This window comes from Phycodurus eques, chromosome 5 (assembly GCF_024500275.1).
Source record: "Phycodurus eques isolate BA_2022a chromosome 5, UOR_Pequ_1.1, whole genome shotgun sequence".
Classification (NCBI taxonomy): Eukaryota; Metazoa; Chordata; class Actinopteri; order Syngnathiformes; family Syngnathidae; genus Phycodurus; species Phycodurus eques.
In genome coordinates, this window is record NC_084529.1 from 7,637,861 (window position 1) to 7,657,417 (window position 19,557).

A 19,557-nucleotide genomic window follows, 5' to 3' on the forward strand; every position below is an offset into this window, starting at 1 on the left:
TTCTTCAAAGAGACTCCTCTGTCCTCCACTTGTTACCTGTATTAATGGCACCTGTTTGAACTCGTTATCAGTATAAAAGACACCTGTCCACAACCTCAAACAGTCACGCTCCAAACTGCACTATGGCCAAGACCAAAGTACTGTCAAATGATACCAGAAACAAAATTGTAGACCTGCACCAGGCTGGGAAGACTGAATCTGCAATAGGGAAGCAGCTTGGTGTGAAGAAATCAACAAATCTCCCCCGATCTGGGGCTCCACGTAAGATCTCACCCAGTGGGGTCAAAATGATCACAAGAACTGTTAGCAAAAATCCCAGAACCACACGCGGGGACCTAGTGAATGACCTGCAGAGAGCTGGGACCACAGTAACAAAGCCTACCATCACACTACGCCGCCAGGGACTCAAATCCTGCAGTGCCAGATGTGTCCCCCTGCTTAAGCCAGTATATGTCCAGGCCCGTCTGAAGTTTGCTAGAGAGCTTCAGAAGAGGACTGGGAGAATGTCATATGGTCAGATGAAACAAGATGAAACAAAATATAACTTTTTGGTAAAAACTCAACTTGTTGTCTTTGGAGGAGAAAGAATGCTGAGTTGGATTAAAAGAAAACCATACCTACTGTGAAGCGTGGGGGTGGAAACATCATGCTTCAGGGCTGTTTTTCCGCAAAGGGGCCAGGACGACTGATCTATGTAAAGGAAAGAATGAATGGTGCCATGTATCATGAGATTTTAAGTGAAAACCTAGCAATAGCAAGGGCATTGAAGATGAAATGTGGCTGGGTTTTTCAGCATGACAATGATCCCAAACACACAGCCCGGGCAACAAAGGAGTGGCTTCGTAAGAAGCATTTCAAGGTCCGAGAGCTGCCGAGCCAGTCTCCAGATTTCAACCCCATAGTAAATCTTTGGAGGGAGTTGTAAGTATGTGTTGCCCAGCGACAGTCCCAAAACATCATGGCCTCCATAATCCTGAAATGGAAGACATTTGGGATGACCAGAACCCTTCCTAGAGCTGGCTGTCCGGCCAAACTGAGAAATTGGGGAAGAAGAGCCATGGCGAGAGAGGTAAAGAAGAACCCAAAGATCACTGTGGCTGAGCTCCAGAGATGCATTCAGGAGATTGGCGAAAGTTCTAAAAAGTCAACCATCACTGCAGCCCTCCAATGGTCGGGGCTTTATGGCAGAGTGGCCCGATGGAAGCCTCTCCTCAGTGCAAGATGCATGAAAGCCTGCATGGAGTTAGCTAAAAAACACCTGAAGGACTCCAAGATGAGGAGAAATAAGATTCTATGGTCTGATGAGACCAAGATAGAAATTGTTGACCTTAATTCTAAGTGGCATGTGTGGAGAAAACCAGGCACTGCTCATCACCTGTCCAAGACACAGATTGGCGTTACCGTCGAGCCACCTCGCGAATGTACGCTCCCTACCCAACAAAATGGACGAGCTTCATCTTCTGTTAAAGACCAGTAAAGACTTCGGACGTTCCGCGGCCATGTGCTTCACGGAGACCTGGCTTTGCGACGTTGTACCCGATGGCGACGTCATGCTTCCCGGCTTCAACATTCATCGAGCGGACCGCGACATGGAATCATCGGGGAAAACAAAGGGTGGCGGGATATGCTTCCATATCAACGAAAAATGGTGTACGGACGTCACGGTGCTCAGCACACACTGCAGCCCGCATTTCGAGTCGCTATTCTTAAACTGTAAACCATTCTACTCGCCACATGAGTTTGCATCGTTCATACTGGCTGGAGTCTATATTACGCCTCAAGCTAACACGAACGCCGCATTGCTAACGCTCGCCGAACAAGTCAACGAAATTGAAAAAAAACACCCGGACTCACCCCTCATTATTCTCGGGGACTTTAACAAAGCTAAACTCAACCACGAACTCCCTAAATACAAGCAGCACATCGACTGTCCTACCAGGGAAAATAATACTTTAGACCGCTGCTACACTACGGTAAAAAACGCATACCGTGCTATACCTCGTGCAGCCCTGGGCTCGTCTGATCACTGCTTAATTCACTTAATACCGACGTACAGGCAAGAACTTAACTGTGTGAAGCCTACAGTGAAAACAGTCAAAAAGTGGACCAATGAAGCCAAGATGGAACTTCAAAGCTGTTTAGACTGCACAGACTGGAATGTCTTTGAAAATTCAGCTGGCAGCCTGGATGAATATACGGACACTGTCACATCCTATATCGGTTTCTGTGAAGAGGTTTGTGTACCAACAAAATCATTTCATACATTCAACAACAACAACAAGCCGTGGTTCACTGCTAAACTTAAGCAGCTTCGCCAAGCTAAGGAGGACGCATATCAGAGCGGGGACAGGGCCCTGTATAATCAAGCTAGAAAACAGCTTACTAAAGAAATTAACATTGCAAAGAGGATCTTTGCAGCAACGTTGGAAAAACAGTTTAGCGCAAACGACTCTAAATCAGTCTGGCAAGCATTCCAATCGCTGACTAATTACAAGCGACGATCCCCCCAAGCTGAGAACAATAGCACACTAGCCAACGACTTGAATACCTTCTACTGCAGATTTGAAAAGGACAGTTTCACACCACACACCCACCCGGCCGCACCCGCGACCACAACCACACCTCTGATTTCTGCGTTAACCATCCATGAACAGGATGTGAGACGCATCTTCAAACAACAGAAGATTAACAAAGCAGCAGGCCCGGACTATGTGTCCCCATCCTGCCTCAAAGTCTGCGCGGACCAGCTCGCTCCAGTCTTCACTCCGATCTTCAACAGATCTTTGGAAATGTGCGAAGTTCCATCCTGTTTCAAACGCTCCACCATCATTCCAGTCCCCAAGAAACCTGCAATCTCGGGTCTGAATGACTACAGGCCTGTCGCTTTGACATCTGTGGTCATGAAGTCCTTTGAACGTCTCGTGCTGGACCACCTCAAGAGTGTCACAGGTCCCCTGCTGGACCCCCTGCAGTTTGCCTACCAAGCGAACAGGTCTGTGGATGATGCAGTCAACATGGGACTGCACTTCATCCTAGAACACCTCGACAGTGCAGGGACCTACGCGAGGATCCTCTTCGTGGACTTCAGCTCAGCGTTCAACACCATCATCCCTGAACTCCTTTCAACCAAGCTTCTCCAGCTCAGCGTCTCACCTGCCATCTGCCAGTGCATTTACAGCTTTCTGACGGGCAGGACACAGCAGATCAGGCTGGGGGAGGCCACCTCATCCACACGCAGCATCAGCACTGGGGCGCCCCAAGGTTGTGTTCTCTCTCTGCTGCTCTTCTCTCTCTACACGAACGACTGCACCTCAGCGAACCCGACTCTCAAACCCCTGAAGTTCGCAGATGACACCACTGTCATCGGCCTCATCAAGGCGAGTCTGCATATCGACAGGAAGCGGAGCGGCTGGAGCTGTGGTGCGGCCGACACAACCTGGAGCTGAACACGCTCAAGACTGTAGAGATGATCGTGGACTTCAGGAGGCATCCTTCGCCACAGCTGCCCCTCACGTTGTCCTAAATGACTACAGAACTGTGAGGCAGACGCTCTAACCAGTCGTCCACCGTGCCGCCATATATATATATATATATATATATGTGTGTACAATACATTACATACATGGTTGCTTATGGTTCATGAAATTTAAAATGAAGTAATTCCCATCCATCCCTATTAATTAGCAGAGAAAGTGTTCAAGTCGTCCATCTCAAGTCGTCTGGTGGCCGGGCCTGCACCCATGGGGCCCGGCCGGGCACAGCCCGAAAGGGTAACGTGGGTCCCCCTTCCCATGGGCTCACCACCTGTGGGGGGGCCATTGGGGTCGGGTGCAGTGCGAGCTGGGCGGTGGCCGAAGGCAGGGACCTTGGCGATCCGATCCCCGGCTACAGAAACTGGCTCTTGGGACGTGGAATATCACCTCTCTGGCAGGGAAGGAGCCCGAGCTGGTGTGTGAGGTCGAGAAGTTCCGACTAGATATAGTTGGACTCGCCTCCACACACAGCTTGGCCTCTGGTACCAGTCCTCTCGAGAGGGGTTGGACTCTTTTCCTCTCTGGAGTTGCCCACGGTGAGAGGCGCCGAGCAGGTGTGGGTATACTTATTGTCCCCCGGCGTGGCACCTGTACGTTGGGGTTCACCCCGGTGGACGAGAGGGTAGCCTCCCTCCGCCTTCGGGTGGGGGGACGGGTCCTGACTTTTGTTTGTGCCTTTGCACCAAACAGCAGTTCAGAGTACCCACCCTTTTTGGAGGGATGCTGGAGAGCGCTCCCGCTGGGGACTCCATCGTCCTGCTGGGGGACTTCAATGCTCACGTGGGAAATGACAGTGAGACCTGGAAAGGCGTGATTGGGAGGAACGGCCCCCACGATCAGAACCCGAGCGGTGTTCTGTTATTGGACTTCTGTACTCCTCACGGATTGTCCATCACGAACACCATGTTCAAGCATAAGAGTGTCGTGTCATCGGACTTGCGGCCGCATGTCTTGGACACTTGGGTGAAGAGAGGGGCGGAGCTGTCAACTGATCACCACCTGGTGGTGAGTTTGCTCCGATGGTGGGGGAAGATGCCGGTCCGACGTGGCAGGCCCAAACGTATTGTGAGGGTCTGCTGGGAACGTCTGGCAGAATCTCCTGTCAGAAGTTGTTTCAAATCCCGAAGAGACAGAACTTTGCTCATGTTCCGGGAAGGCGGGGGACATTGAGTCCGAGTGGACCATGTTCCGCGCCTCCATTGCTGAGGCCAACCGGAGCTGTGGCCGTAAGGTGGTCGGTGCCTGTCGTGGCGGCAATCCCCGAACCCGTTGGTGGACACCAACGGTGAGGGATGCCGTCAAGCTGAAGAAGGAGTCCTATTGGGCCTTTTTGGCCTGTGGGACTCCTGAGGCAGCTGATGAGTACCGGCTGGCCAAGCGGAATGCAGCTCTGGTGGTCGCTGAAGCAAAAACTCGGGTATGGGAGGAGTTCGGTGAGGCCATGGAGAAAGACTTCTGGACGGCTTCGAGGAAATTCTGGTCCACCATTCAGTGTCTCAGGAGAGGAAAGCAGTGCACCACCAACACTGTGCATAGTGGGGATGGGGCGCTGCTGACCTCGACTCGGGACGTTGTGAGTTGGTGGGGAGAATATTTCGAAGATCTCCTCAATTCCACCGACACGCCTTCCCAGGAGGAAGCAGAGTGTGGGTTCTCTGAGGCGGGCTCTCCTATCTCTGGGTTTGAGGTTACCTAGGTAGTTAAAAAGCTCCTCGGTGGGGGGCCCCCGGGGTTGGATGAGATTCGCCCGGAGTTCATAAAGGCTTTGGATGTTGCGGGGTTGTCCTGGTTGACACGCCTCTGCAACATCGCGTGGACATCGGGGACAGTGCCTCTGGATTGGCAGACTGGGGTGGTGGTCCCCCTTTTTAAGAAGGGGGACCGGAGGGTGTGTTCCAACTACAGGGGGATCCCACTCCTCAGCCTCCCTGGTAAGGTCTATTCAGGGGTGCTGGAGAGGAAGGTCCGTCGGGAAGTCGAATCTCAGATCCAGGCGGAGCAGTGTGGTTTTTGTCCTGGCCGTGGAACAGTTGACCAGCTCTACACCCTCGGCAGGGTCCTCGAGGGTGCATGGGAGTTCGCCCAACCAGTCTACATGCGTTTTGTGGACTTGGAGAAGGCGTTCGACCGTGTCCCTTAGGGAGTCCTGTGGAGGGTGGTTCGGGGGGTACTGAACCCCCTGATACGGGCTGTTCGGTCCCTGTACGACCGGTGTAATAGCTTGGTCCGCATTGCCGGCAGTAAGTCGGACTTGTTTCCGGTGAGGGTTGGACTCCGCCAACGCTGCCCTTTGTCACCGATTCTGTTCATAACTTTTATGGACAGAATTTCAAGGCGCAGCCGAGGCGCAGAGGGTTCTGGGTGTCCCTGCTAAAGCTACTGCCCCCACGACCCGACCTCGGATAAGCGGTAGAAAATGGATGGATGAATAAATTTTTATTTTACAATACTTTGCTGTTTTTCTTTATGTAAAAATGTAACATTTATTTTTTGGGGGGGGGGGCGGGGGGTTTGTTTGTGTGTAACATGAATGGAATTTCCATACAGTGATACTGTATGTATGTGAAATATCAATTCAGGCTACATTGTGATTGATTTTGCTATTATGAATTTTATACATAAACAGGAGAAACTGACGATGTAGGTTAATGTCAATGTTCTTTATTTCACACACACTTAGCACATTCAGCACTGCATGCAAAATGGTAGCAAATGATTCCAAAAACCAGCAGATCCATTTCTGTTTCCAACGTGTGCATCTGATCTGATGATGGTTTGCAAACAAAACAAAGTGATTACAAAAGGGACCACATCACTGGTATGCTTGGTACTTTAAGTTAAAGTCAAATTGGCGGCACTGAGTCTTGGTTTGGAACAGTTTAACCATGCTGTGTCTGTGCACGAACATTTGGAAAAAAAAAAAAAAAAGAAAGAAAAGTGGGGAGAGGAAAGAACTAGGCACAGCCACTGTGTTAAATCAATTTCAATTTGGGGTGCATAGGGTTGAAAAAAAGTTTCGGCGGACGGTAAATGTGGTCAACTAGGGCTCGTGGTTCAGCGGACACGTTTTACATTGCGCTTGTCTGTGATACAGCTCGTAATACATTTCCTCTCCGACCTGTCGGGACTGCACACGCCTGTTTCCTGTAAAGAAAGAGAAACCAGACACAGAGGCTAAGAAATGAGAGGAGCAAGCGTGATGGAATGTATGTTGTGGTGACACGATACTATTCAATTATTCACTGCACACTCCCTTGGCCTCAAAAAAAAAGAAGCACATATACTGTAGGTGTGATCACAGTCCAGTCTGAGGCAGCCGGAGCCAACACAAACAGGCTGGTTATTACATTTAAAGAAAGGTCATCATACATCTAGTCCTATGTGACTTCAACTCAGCGTGTGTTCCACTCATTCCAATAGTTAAATCAAGTCTGATACAAAGTGGGAAAGTGGTACCTGAATAAAATCATTACTATGTATTAATTATTGAGTGAATATGAAAAGAAAGAAAATGAGCGCCGATGGGGCACTATCCGTAAGGCTTTGCTGCCACTGACTAGTTTTAGGCGTGGCTGGGACATAATAATGATGCAATACCACAAATTGTATCATTATGTCTTATACTGCAGTATTGAGACACACCTGGATCAAATAACGATAAGCAAGTATGTGCAGTTGCGCACTTTATGGTGATTTGTATGATTTTTATGTTTATTTTTGCCCCACTTGTAAGGAACAACACGCATTTGTGGGATGAGCAGCATAACTGAGTCCGTCCACTACCTTACTCCAAATCAAGCCGTGAGTTGCTTTTGCAGAACATCGGCTCGTAAATTGCAGTTATTATTGTGTAAACGTGGCGCGCGGATTCTCAGAGACACCAAAATGACCACTTAACAGGGCCATCACCGCAACCCCAAGACAAGATTCTGGGTTCATCAGTTGAGCTGCTCATCACATACCGTAATTAAGTTATGGTACCTCTTCATTCTGTAACATACGTATTGTTATGTATCATAGATGGGTTTAAAATATAATCACTGTAACATTATATTTACCATTAAAAATAGGTTTTACTGACTTGTAGTGTTCCTAACCTGGCAGCAGCAGAAGACTCTCTTTTCCTGAGCTGTTTCATCAGCTTCAGCATGTGACAAATCTGCTGCAGTGTCATGTTTGGAGCGTGGCGAGGCAAACGGGGTCGCGGGGCATAGCGAGGACCCCGGTAAGTGAGGAGTGACAGATAGTTGCCCCGAGCGGGTCCTTTGCCAAACATTTGCAGGGGCTGAACGCTGCTGCGCCCATAACAAGATGCACACTGTCAGCACAGAAGGAAGGAAGGGCAGTGTGTTAAAAGGGCAATCTTTCTCAAAGTTGTCTTTTTAACATGATCCAATACGTATGTTGTCTTGGGTCTCGTGCAAAAAAAAACAAAAAAAAAAACTATTGCTTCTGTTACATAACGCGTATGCTAAATCAAGAACAACGTCGAAACCCACAGCTACCCCTTGGTGCGTCTGTAAAAAAAAATAGAAATAAAAATTAATAAAATTATGTAATTTGTTAGTTTGTTATATTTATTAACGTTTTTGTTAACATAATGTTTAGGAATATGTTTCTTCCCCAACAACATGACCTTATATTGTGGTTAAATTGCATACTCATTTATTTTATACTAATTTTAATTTAAAAAAAAATCATTTCACTTTAAGTTATCAGGAGTCCAGTGCCGCCCCCCCCCAGACAATGCCGCCCTGGGTGGCTGCCCATATCAGAAAGTTCGACTAGGTCAACTGGTCGTACCGATCTGCACAGAGTGGCTAATGCATTTAATAATCAGCATATCTGGTCTGCATGATGTATTTCATTGAAGTGTTTTCCATTTTTGTCATCTTATTAGATAAATATTGATTCTGAACAGCTCCAGATGACGTATGTGGCAAAGTTGTGTGCTGTTACATTGACTTTTTTGCATACAATTGATTGTTGCTATAACTGCGACATAATAGAAATGGTACTAAGAGGTGAAGTCCCTATTGAAGGCCCAGGTACCAACTGAACAGCCTGTCACTGATAGTGACAAGTTAATAAATCAGTTGGTTATCAGTAATTTTCAGTTTGTTTTTGTCTGTCATTGCTATTTCATTATTACTGTAGATTTAAGATATTTGACATTTATTACAAGGCTGTCACAAGCTACTACAACCACCAGTACTAGTACTACTACTACTACTAATAATAATAATAATAAAGTTAATAATTGCTTTTCTTAGCCTTCCAAGTACAATGTATTAACTCATTTAGGTTTTTAGTTAGTTATAAATATTAGCAGTACCTCACACTTGTAGACTGCTGCAAATTGTAACTACAATGAAAACATATTGTTAAATATGATGCGTCTGATGCCGTAAATCCAAACTGAGCATCTCTTTTGGAATCCCATGATACTGTGCAGGATTTTCTGTGGTAACTGAGTATACTCCAAAAGTAAGTTGCATAAAATGGATATCAAAGGTAGTAATATCGGCCTCGCCTTTTGAGCGGATGGCGTAAATGGCACAAGACTTAATCACCCACTCCATCAGAAACCCAAACCTCCACCCCCATGCACTCATTTTACATGACTGACACTTGATCATGTTGCTCACTGACAATTGCTGAGACATTAATAAAGAACAATTACACACGCGGCAAAGCTGGGTGAGGAAACACAGTCCGTTGTACATTTAGCAGTAAAAGATGGAATAACAACAAAACACAAAAAGTATCCCCGCTAACACCCTAATCAGATAAGAGGTTTTACATCAGCCGATATATGCGCACATACTTACATGGACGGCAGTCGTCATGAGGATGCTTTAAGACTTGAGTAAATAAAAATAGTCATCGGGATGGGATGGCTGCCTTCTTATAGATACAGACATGAGCAGGAGGGAAGATCAACCAATTACCCTTCAAAACGCAAGACCGCCTACATCCATCATCACCACTGTGACGTCTCACACACACACAGGCGCCCGCACGCACACACACACACACACACACACACACACACACACACACACACACACACACACTTCAGGTTGCTTCAGGTTGCTTCAGGTTACAGCCACTGACATGAACTCTGTGACGCAGAGGTCTTTTGTTGTGAGGTGTATATTTAGAAGTAGCTGTAAAATATTGTCTGTTGTTACACATCGATCAAAAGAGAATTGCTCAAACATCCTGAGGTGCTTCCCAGAGGTCATGGTATCTTTTGGAGTCGCTGCATTGTGTTAACAAAGAAAGATAATCATTCTGAATAATTTTATTCAGAAACAACAAAATACAGGGAGGCCTACTAGACATCCTGCGGCGGAAACTCATTTCGGCCACGTGTATCCGGGATCTTGTTCTTTCGGTCACGACCCACAGGTGAGGGTAGGAACGTAGATCGACCGGTAAATCGAGAGCTTCGCCTTTCAGCTTAGTTCCTTCTTCCCCACAACGGACCGATACAAAATCCGCATCACTGCAGACGCTGCACCGATTCGCCTGTCGATCTCCCGTTCCATTCTTCCCTCACTCGTGAACAAGACCCCAAGATACTTGAACTCCTCCACTTGTGGCAGGATCTCATCCCAGCCGCTTCACACTCGGCTGTGAACCGCTCCAGTGAGAGTTGGAGATCATGGCTTGATGAAGCCAACTGAACCACATCATCTGCAAAAAGCAGAGATGCAATACTGAGGCCACCAAACTGGATGCCCTTGACGCCTCTTTCTTACTACTTATACTTATTAACAACGACACATTTTCTCTCGTTATTTTTGTAGATTTTTCTTAACATCCATCCATCCTTTGTCTTGCGCTTATCCGAGGTCGGGTTGCGGGGGCAGCAGCCTCAGCAGGGAAGCCCAGACTTCCCTCTCCCCAGCCACTTCCTCGAGCTCTTCCGAGGGGATCCCTAGGCGTTCCCAGGCAAGCCGAGAGAAGTAGTCTCTCCAGCGAATCCTGGGTCATCCCCAGGGTCTCCTCCTGGTGGGACGTGTCCGGAACACCTCACCAGGGAGGCGTTCAGGAGGCATCCTAAACAGATGCCCGAGCCACCTCATCTGGCTCCTCTCAATGTGGTGGAGCAGCGGCTCTACTCTGAGCTCCTCCCGGATGACCGAGCTTCTCACTTTATCTCCAAGGGAGAACCCAGACACCCTGCGGAGGAAACTCATTTCATCCACTTGTATCCGGGATCTTGTTCTTTCGGTCACGACCCACATCTTGTGACCATAGGTGAGGGTAGGAACGTAGATCGACTGGTAAATCGAGAGCTTCGCCTTTCAGCTTAGCTTCTTCTTCACCACAACAGACCGATACAGATACAAAAACTGCTTCACTGCAGACGCTGCACTAATCTGCCTTTCGATCTCCCGTTCCATTCTTCCCTCAGCCGTGAACAAGACCCAAAGATATTTGAACTCCTCCACTTGGGGAAGGATCTCGGCCCCGACCTGGAGAGGGCACTCCTCCCTTATCCGACTAAGGACCATGGTCTCAGATTTAGAGGTGCTGATTTTCATCCCAGCCGCTTCACACTCGGCTGTGAACCGCTCCAGTGAGAGTTGGAGATCATGGCCTGATGAAGCCAACAGAACCACATCATCTGCAAAAAGCAGAGATGCAATACTGAGAACCCCCTCTACGCCTCGGCTGCGCCAAGAAAGGTTATGAACAGAATCGGTGACAGAGGGCAGCCTTGGCGGAATACAACCCTCACCGGAAACGAGTCCGACTGACTGCCGTCCGCATTGCCTGCAAATGTTTGGCAAAGGACCCACTCGGGGCAACTATCTGTCTCTCCTCACTTACCGGGGTCCTCGCTATGCCCCGCGACCCCGTTTGCCTCGCCACGCTCCAAACATGACACTGCAGCAGATTTGTCACATGCTGAAGCTGATGAAACAGCTCAGGAAAAGAGAGTCTTCTGCTGCTGCCAGGTTAGGAACACTACAAGTCAGTAAAACCTATTTTTAATGGTAAATATAATGTTACAGTGATTATATTTTAAACCCATCTATGATACATAACAATACGTATGTTACAGAATGAAGAGGTACCATAACTTAATTACGGTATGTGATGAGCAGCTCAACTGATGAACCCAGAATCTTGTCTTGGGGTTGCGGTGATGGCCCTGTTAAGTGGTCATTTTGGTGTCTCTGAGAATCCGCGCGCCACGTTTACACAATAATAACTGCAATTTACGAGCCGATGTTCTGCAAAAGCAACTCACGGCTTGATTTGGAGTAAGGTAGTGGACGGACTCAGTTATGCTGAGGGGACCGAACAGCCCGTATCAGGGGGTTCGGTACCCCATACTCCCGAAGCACCCCCCACAAGACTCCACGAGGGACACGGTCGAACGCATTCTCCAAGTCCACAAAACACATGTAGACTGGTTGGGTGAACTCCCATGCCCCTTCGAGGACCCTGCCGAGGGTGAAGAGCTGGTGCACTGTTCCACGGCCAGGACGAAAACCACACTGATCCTCCTAAATCTGAGATTCGACTTCCCGACGGACCCTCCTCTCCAGCACCCCTGAATAGACCTTACCAGGGAGGCTGAGGAGTGTGAGCCCCCTGTAGTTGTAACACACCCTCCGGTCCCCCTTCTTAAAAAGGGGGACCACCACCCCAGTCTGCCAATCCAGAGGCACTGTCCCTGATGTCCATGCGATGTTGCAGAGGTGTGTCAACCAGGACAGTCCCACAACATCCAAAGCCTTTAGGAACTCCGGGCGAATCTCATCCACCCCCGGGGCCTTGCCACCGAGGAGCTTTTTAACCACATTGGTGACCTCAACACCAGAGATAGGACAGCCCGCCTCAGAGACCCCAGACTCTGCTTCCTCCTGGGAAGGCGTGTTGGTGGAATTGAGGAGGTCTTCCAAGTATTCTCCCTACCGATTCACACCGTCCTGAGTCGAGGTCAGCAGCGCCCCATCCCCAATATACACAGTGTTGATGGTGCACTGCTTCCCCCTTCTGAGACGCCGGATGATCCTCGTGCCAAGTGCACATCTGGACACCCTTATTCTTGAACATGGTGTTCGTTATGGACAATCCGTGGTGAGCACAGAAGTCCAATAACAGAACACCACTCGGGTTTTGATCGGGGGGTTGGGGGGGGGGTGTATGGCGTTCCCCCCAATCACGCCCTTCCAGGTCTCACTGTCATTGTCCACATGAACATTGAAGTCCCCCAGCAGAACGACGGAGTCCCCAGTGGGAGCGCTCTCCAGCACCCCCTCTAAGGACTCCAAAAAGGGTGGGTACTCTGAACTGCTGTTTGGTGCATCGCCACAAATAACAGTCAGGTACCCCCACCCGAAGGCGGAGGGAGGTTATCCTCTCTACCCCAACGTACAGGGGCCGAGCCGGGGGGGGCAATAAGGATACCCACACCTGGTCGGCGCCTCTCACCGTGGGGAACTCCATAGTGGAAAAGAGTCCAACCACTCTCAAGAGGACTGGTACCAGAGCCCAAGCCGTGTGTGGAGGCGACCCCGACTATATCTCGTCTGAACTTCTCAACCTCACACACCAGCTCGGGCTCCTTACCTGCCAGAGAGGTGACATTCCATATCCCTAGAGCCAGGTTCTGAAGCCGGGGATCGGATCGCCAAGGTCCCCGCCTTTGGCCACCGCACTGCATCCGACCCCTATGGCCCCTCCCACAGGTGGTGAGCCCATGGGAAGGGGGACCCACGCTACCCTTTCGGGCTGTGCCCGGCCGGGCCCCATGAGTGCAGCCCCAGCCACCAGGCGCTCGCCTTCGAGCCCCACCTCCAGGCCTAGCTCCAGAGGGGGGCCACGGTGACCCGCGTCCGGGCAAGGGAAACCTAGATCCATATATTTTGTTCGTCATAGGGGTTTTTGGAGCTGTGCTTTGTCTGGTCCCTCACCTAGGACCTGTTTGCCATGGGTGACCCTACCAGGGGCGTGAAGCCCCAGACAACTTAGCTCCTAGGATCATTGGGACACACAAACCCCTCCACCACGATAAGGTGACGGCTCAAGGAGAGGATTTTCTTAACATCCTAAATATAATTAAAATGCAGATGCGAGTTCACTTACTGTAAAGCACCTCATTGCTAGAAACAAATGTAAGGAATGAAACTTCTTGATGAACTGTAAAACTTCTATCTATCCATCCATTTTCTGAGCCGCTTCTCCTCACTAGGGTCGCGGGCGTACTGGAGCCTAGCCCAGCTGTCATCGGGCACGAGGCGGGGTACACCCTGAACTGGTTGCCAGCCAATCGCAGGGCACACACAAACAAACAACCATTTCCACTCACATTCACACCTACGGGCAATTTAGAGTCTCCAATTAATGCATGTTTTTTGGGATGTGGGAGGAAACCGGAGTGCCCGGAGAAAACCCACGCAGGCACGGGGAGAACATGCAAACTCCACACAGGCGGGACCGGGGATTGAACCCGGGTCCTCAGAACTGTGAGGCTGACGCTCTAACCAGTCATCCACCGTGCCTGTAAAACTTCTGAAAAAGCAAAATGTTTCTTGGTCACTGAGAAAAATCCAGATTAATTATTTCAAGTGGCAAAGCTGCACATATTTGCAATAACGTGACAACTAATTTTAACATTGAAAAACACAGACAACATAGATTTAAAATTTAAAGAAATGCACAATTAATATTATTACAAATGATAATAGCAACTACTGCATCATTTGGCTCATTGGGCTACTGCTCCCTCTCTGTTGGGGTGGGAGCAAATTTAGCGATGAGACCCCTGAGAACTCTGAAAATGTGAAAACTACCAAAACTGTCCAGAACACAGAAAAGAGGGGCGAAAATAGGAGGAAAAGAGGTCAAGTTGTTGCTACTTTTGGTTTGTCACATTAGATGTATCACAGCAAGTGACACACATGATTTGTTTGGCATTCACGATAAAGTTAGGAAATAAAGAACATTTTCTATTTTAAATTGTGTGGCATGTTATCTTTTGTATTAAAGGCAATGGTAAAAACTATTGGTATTCCACTTTTTTGTTGGCTTGTGTGGATCAATGTTGGAGGGTGGGTGGGCGCCGTAAAAAATCTCTCCTATTGGCTCTTGGCCCCCTGGTTTAGTTGTATTAAAAGATGTAAAACAAAGGTTTTTGGACACACAGACTTCCTTTACAACAGAAGCAGAGAGGGCGGGGGTCATGCGAGTGCAGGGAGACACACACACACACACACACACACACACACACACACACACACACGGCTCATTTAAATGTACAGGCACACAAAGGAAACCGGTTTGTGTTTGCATGTGTAAGACCTTTGGCTTGATACTACTACATAAAATCGTTTGCACAAATACACAGTTTGGCTCTATCGATATATCATTATTATCGATCCCTTTGTTCAATGCAGGGGTTGCTCGCAAAAGACGAGCTCCTCGTCCCAGATCAAAGCCACGCCCATCAGTGACGTACACAACACAAATACTGTACATAACTTGCACTGTAAAATAGGCAGCGATGTTGGAAAGGTACAAAACATTACATGTTACTGGTTTGATGATGTATTTTTATTTTTTTGAAATGTACAATCATTTAAAAATATGAGATGTGATTAACCTGACAACCCGGTGAGAACAGTATTGTCCTGTGACATTCCGTATATAGCAGATTGAAATCAGATCAAAGGAATAAAATGGGGCCAGAAAAGGATGATTTTTGTTTTTTTGTTTGGTTTTAAAAAGATCATTTTAATAATATCTACTGTCAGGTCATACCGATTGTTTTAGCATATTGGACAGTTTTTTTTTTAATAGTTTAAAACTTCAAACTCCACTTTTACTCTATCAAGCAGTTGCGTGATATTGGAGAAGAAGAAAAAAGGTTTTCAGGTGTTATAAATCAATCCATGTGAACGCATTTGCCGAAGCCGCAGTCGGAAACCCGGTTGGCGCGCGCTTCTCGTCAAACTCGACGAGCGGCTGCGGCTCACCTGTGCGACAGGTGCGGTTATTTGATGTCATGCTGCATTCATGAACAACTGGGAATCTCGTACAAAAGCGGGCATTGCGTAAAGATGCGTTTGTCTAGATTAAAAGCAAACCCCCCCAAAAGATTACACAAAGCGCATTATTCGATTATATAAATCTTTATGCGGATGTAAGTCGACAAGACGCGCACGTTCCGTTGTACTATGTATGGTTTGTGCACATTTCCGAGGGGCCGAACGCCTCACAGACCCCACCTCTCCACTCCCTCCCTCGGTGTACTTTCGTGTCTTCGAGCGACTCGGTGCCAACTGCTCAAGTTGAACTCTCTAGATAGCAGACCCTCGGTAAGCCGTGGAGTTTTTTTTTTTTTTTTTTTAATTTAAAAAAAGAAAAAAAAAACATCTTTATATACTACCTAAAAAATTAAAATAAAAAAAGAAATTCGGCACAGGTGGATTTTTCATCTGGCAGTATGTCTCCGTCCACATCCCCCCGGTTGTTCACGGAGAGGGAAGTGACCCGCCACTGTACCAAGGATTCATGCTGGGTGCTCCTGGGGTCCCGGGTGTACGACGTCACCGCCTTTTTGCGGATGCACCCTGGCGGGGAAGCGCTCATACTTCGCCGCTCGGGGAAAGACGTGAGTCGGGAGCTGGAAGGACCCCCGCACCGACACTCGCAGAACGCCCGACGGTGGATGGAGCAATACTACATCGGGGAGTTGGACCGAGACAGCGACACCGCCACAAACGAGCTTCAGGTAAGCTAGCTAGCAGCTGTCTCCACGCAGCGAACTGGGCTGACAACGACTGGCCTCAGAAAAACAAACAACTTGACTTGTGAAAGCCCGGCAGGTGCGTTGCACATTTTCAGCCATGTTTCCCCGAGTCGATATCTCCAAGTTGAGCAACGTAATTCCACAACCTTTTACCCGCTTCCTCCATGCCACACACAAACACCCTGTACTTAACATTTTAAACCAGTGTTCCCCCCGACCTTTATTGACCCGAGGCGCATTCTTGACATTATAAAAAAAAAAAAAAAAAAAAGAAAAACAATCTCACGGCACAGGCACACCACCAAACCAAAAAAATGGGAGAAAAACTCAATATGCAACTCAGTTTAGTTGCCATCTAGTGGAAGAGCATTTGACTATTCTCTATTATTATATTCACTCTATTAACAAACTTAGTTAAGTCATTAGTAGTAGACTTTCTGACCAATTAAGTGAATGTGGACAATTTCGCACTTGATGAGTGCTTCTGGCACACCGGTTGGGAATCATTGCTGTGTACTTACGGTTGTGCTGAAGACAACACTATCCGAGATCAAGACTTGCCCGAGACCAGAACTCACAGAGACCAAGACGAGCCCAAGACTTTGGGACTAGAGACCGACTCGAGACCGAGACACGCTGAGACCGTAACGAGACCGAGACCATAAACATACATTTTAAATACCATGACAAGGTTCAACAGTTAAAGAGCATTTTCTCTGTAATTTCAATTTGATTTGAAATACATTTGATGGCCGAAAACACGGTGTTTACAACACACAAAATCTTAACACTTTTTTTCATCTAAATCCTTGCAAAAAAATAAATCATTGAATGTATTGAAAAAAATATTATTTAAAGCAGTGCTTGGTTGCATTTAAGAAACATAAGAGACTGCAGCAGTGGAGGGGGAGGGTCTTTCAGTCAGAACACCGAGGTGATTTCAGTCATTACAGGGGTACAGGAGGGTTAGTAACACATGAATTGAACATATTGTTATTTTACCAAGTGCTTCTCCGTATTATCAGATTAATGAAGTTGAAGAATCGCAGATCAGTGCTGGTCTCAATCGGTCTCGACAGAAAATCGCATTTCCGGCAAGTCCGAGACCAAGACAAGACTTTTGGGAGTCGAGTCCGAGACCTTTGAAATATGGTCTCGAGACTGGTCCCGAGACCAAGACATGTCTCCAGTGTTACAACATGACTGTATACCATTTGGATCAGCCATTTACAAAATGTACTTCAATCCCAAATAGAAATGTTACTGCTTGACAATAGTGACACGTTCTACAATAATTTCAGGTGACAAGCAGTACCATGAACTCACCTGTACCGCCTCTACTGAGGCCTCTTGATCATACCTTACAAGGCCAAAAGTTCCTTCAGTTGAGACCATTGCCACTCATTCTTACATATTAAAAACTAGACATGGGCGAGTACTGATACTAGGTAGTGTTATCGGGTCGATACTGGCCTGATTTCAATCTATTGGGTACTCGTGAAGGTTGCCGATACCAACCACTAACCGTAAGACAAAGTCATACAAGCATGTACTGTATGAGCATGATAGACAATCAGAATCATAAAGGAAGTCATTTCTGGAAAACGCACAAGAAAATGGTGAATCAAGTTGAAGGAGAATTAATTTATTGCAGGGTTGTTCCTTAAGATCATGTTAACAAAAACTGTAGTTAAAAAAAAAAAAATAAGGGGACAATAGCCATCTTTTGTGACACCATTCATAAATATAAATCAGGATGAGCTTACATTTTTTTTCATTTTTGATAATTCTGTCATTATGTGGAATTGTTGCGGACTCGTGTCTTGAAGCATTTGACGCAAAATTGAGTGCATCAATTGGTTGCGACCGGTTGAATAACTGTTGAGTCTCAATTAGGTTAAGGTTGAAATCATTTCAACAAATTTCAATTTTCTTCATCCTTGAATATGGAAATAATTCAAATGCCCATCTCAGAGACAATTATTGACAAGCAAAAGGTGAAAAACAAGTTCACCCGGGGGTAAAATTTAGTTTCTGTGAAAAAGACGAATAAACATTCAATTTCTGAGGCTTACATTGACATTCAAATAAGCGTGCAGTTGTTTGATCCCAATGATCTCATGCAGTGTGCTTAGTGGGGTTGAATCAGCAAGAAGCTTATACATATTAGTATATAAATTTTTCTCAGCAGTTGTTCCTCACAATTTTAAGCGTCTTTGTTGAAAGTAGACTTTACCACTGATTTTATCGGCCTGATTGGTATCGGCCGATAATTAGCATTTTATGCTGATCGTATTTAATGTTATAATTCGCCGATCCGATCAATGACGTCATTGATCGGCTCCGCATCAACATCGTGCACAGTATATTTCAATCCAAAAGCTAGTTTATTTTTAGCCTTGTCGCGTGTCTTTTGACGTAGTACTGTAAATATCTGACGGCCAATAAAGTTATTAAAAAAAAACATGTCAGTGGTGTGGGACAGACAACACGTCTGAGACAGACAACACATAATGCAGACTAAAAGACAAATTGCACTATGTCAGACTACTGTAAAGAAATCTATAAATAAATATTCCGATACCACCGCATCCCATTTTTTACGATCATTGGGCTTCATCTTGTCAACTCAAATGCGACCGGATACCCTCGTTACCGTGGTGGCGACAATAAGAGTGGATTGCGCCGACTGTATTATAAGGACAAAATGGGGAAAAACGTGTGTTGGTGGTCACCGGTGCTCAGGACAGGAGAGGACGTTCTTTTAAGTCTTGCTTGAGGTATGATCACGTACTTTTAATACGATAAGGCTCGGAAGCAGTCCACAAAAATGTTATGTAGCCTAGCAAGCTAGTGCTAGCGCTAACGGTTGTACGTAATCATGTCTGTCGAATCATGCTCTAAAGTTTCGGTGTGGGTGAAGTAATTTAATTACAATAAAGTAATTTAACTCCGGTAAATTAGCACCCATTATTTCTGCCATGTTGTAATCTTGGTTTGACCTGACTGATTAGAATACACGATCTGACTAGAGCAGTGATTTCCAACCTTTATGGAGCCAAGGAACATATTTTACAATTGAAAATTCTCACGGCACACCAACAAACAAAAATGTCACAAAAAGTGGATACATTAATTACTGAATGTACTTCCTGCCATCTAATAGAAGACCATTCATTTGTTCTGTCTGTCACTATGCCTCACTGGCATAAATAGAGGAACAAAGATACATTATTTATTGTAAAT

The 19,557-nt window shown here is 46.8% G+C and overlaps 1 protein-coding gene across 2 annotated transcripts in view; it reads left to right on the forward strand.

Moving 5' to 3' along the window:
* The first annotated feature begins 15,814 nt into the window (after positions 1 to 15,814).
* The window catches only part of fa2h (fatty acid 2-hydroxylase), a 52,197-nt gene continuing 48,454 nt past the window's right edge, over positions 15,815 to 19,557 (forward strand). Inside the window, exons 1-2 of one of the 2 annotated variants that reach the window (XM_061677337.1) lie at positions 15,815 to 15,877; positions 15,985 to 16,293. In XM_061677337.1, the coding sequence (XP_061533321.1) occupies positions 16,006 to 16,293 (288 nt within the window). In that variant the 5' untranslated portion in view covers positions 15,815 to 15,877; positions 15,985 to 16,005. The other variant, XM_061677338.1, reaches the window with a different exon arrangement.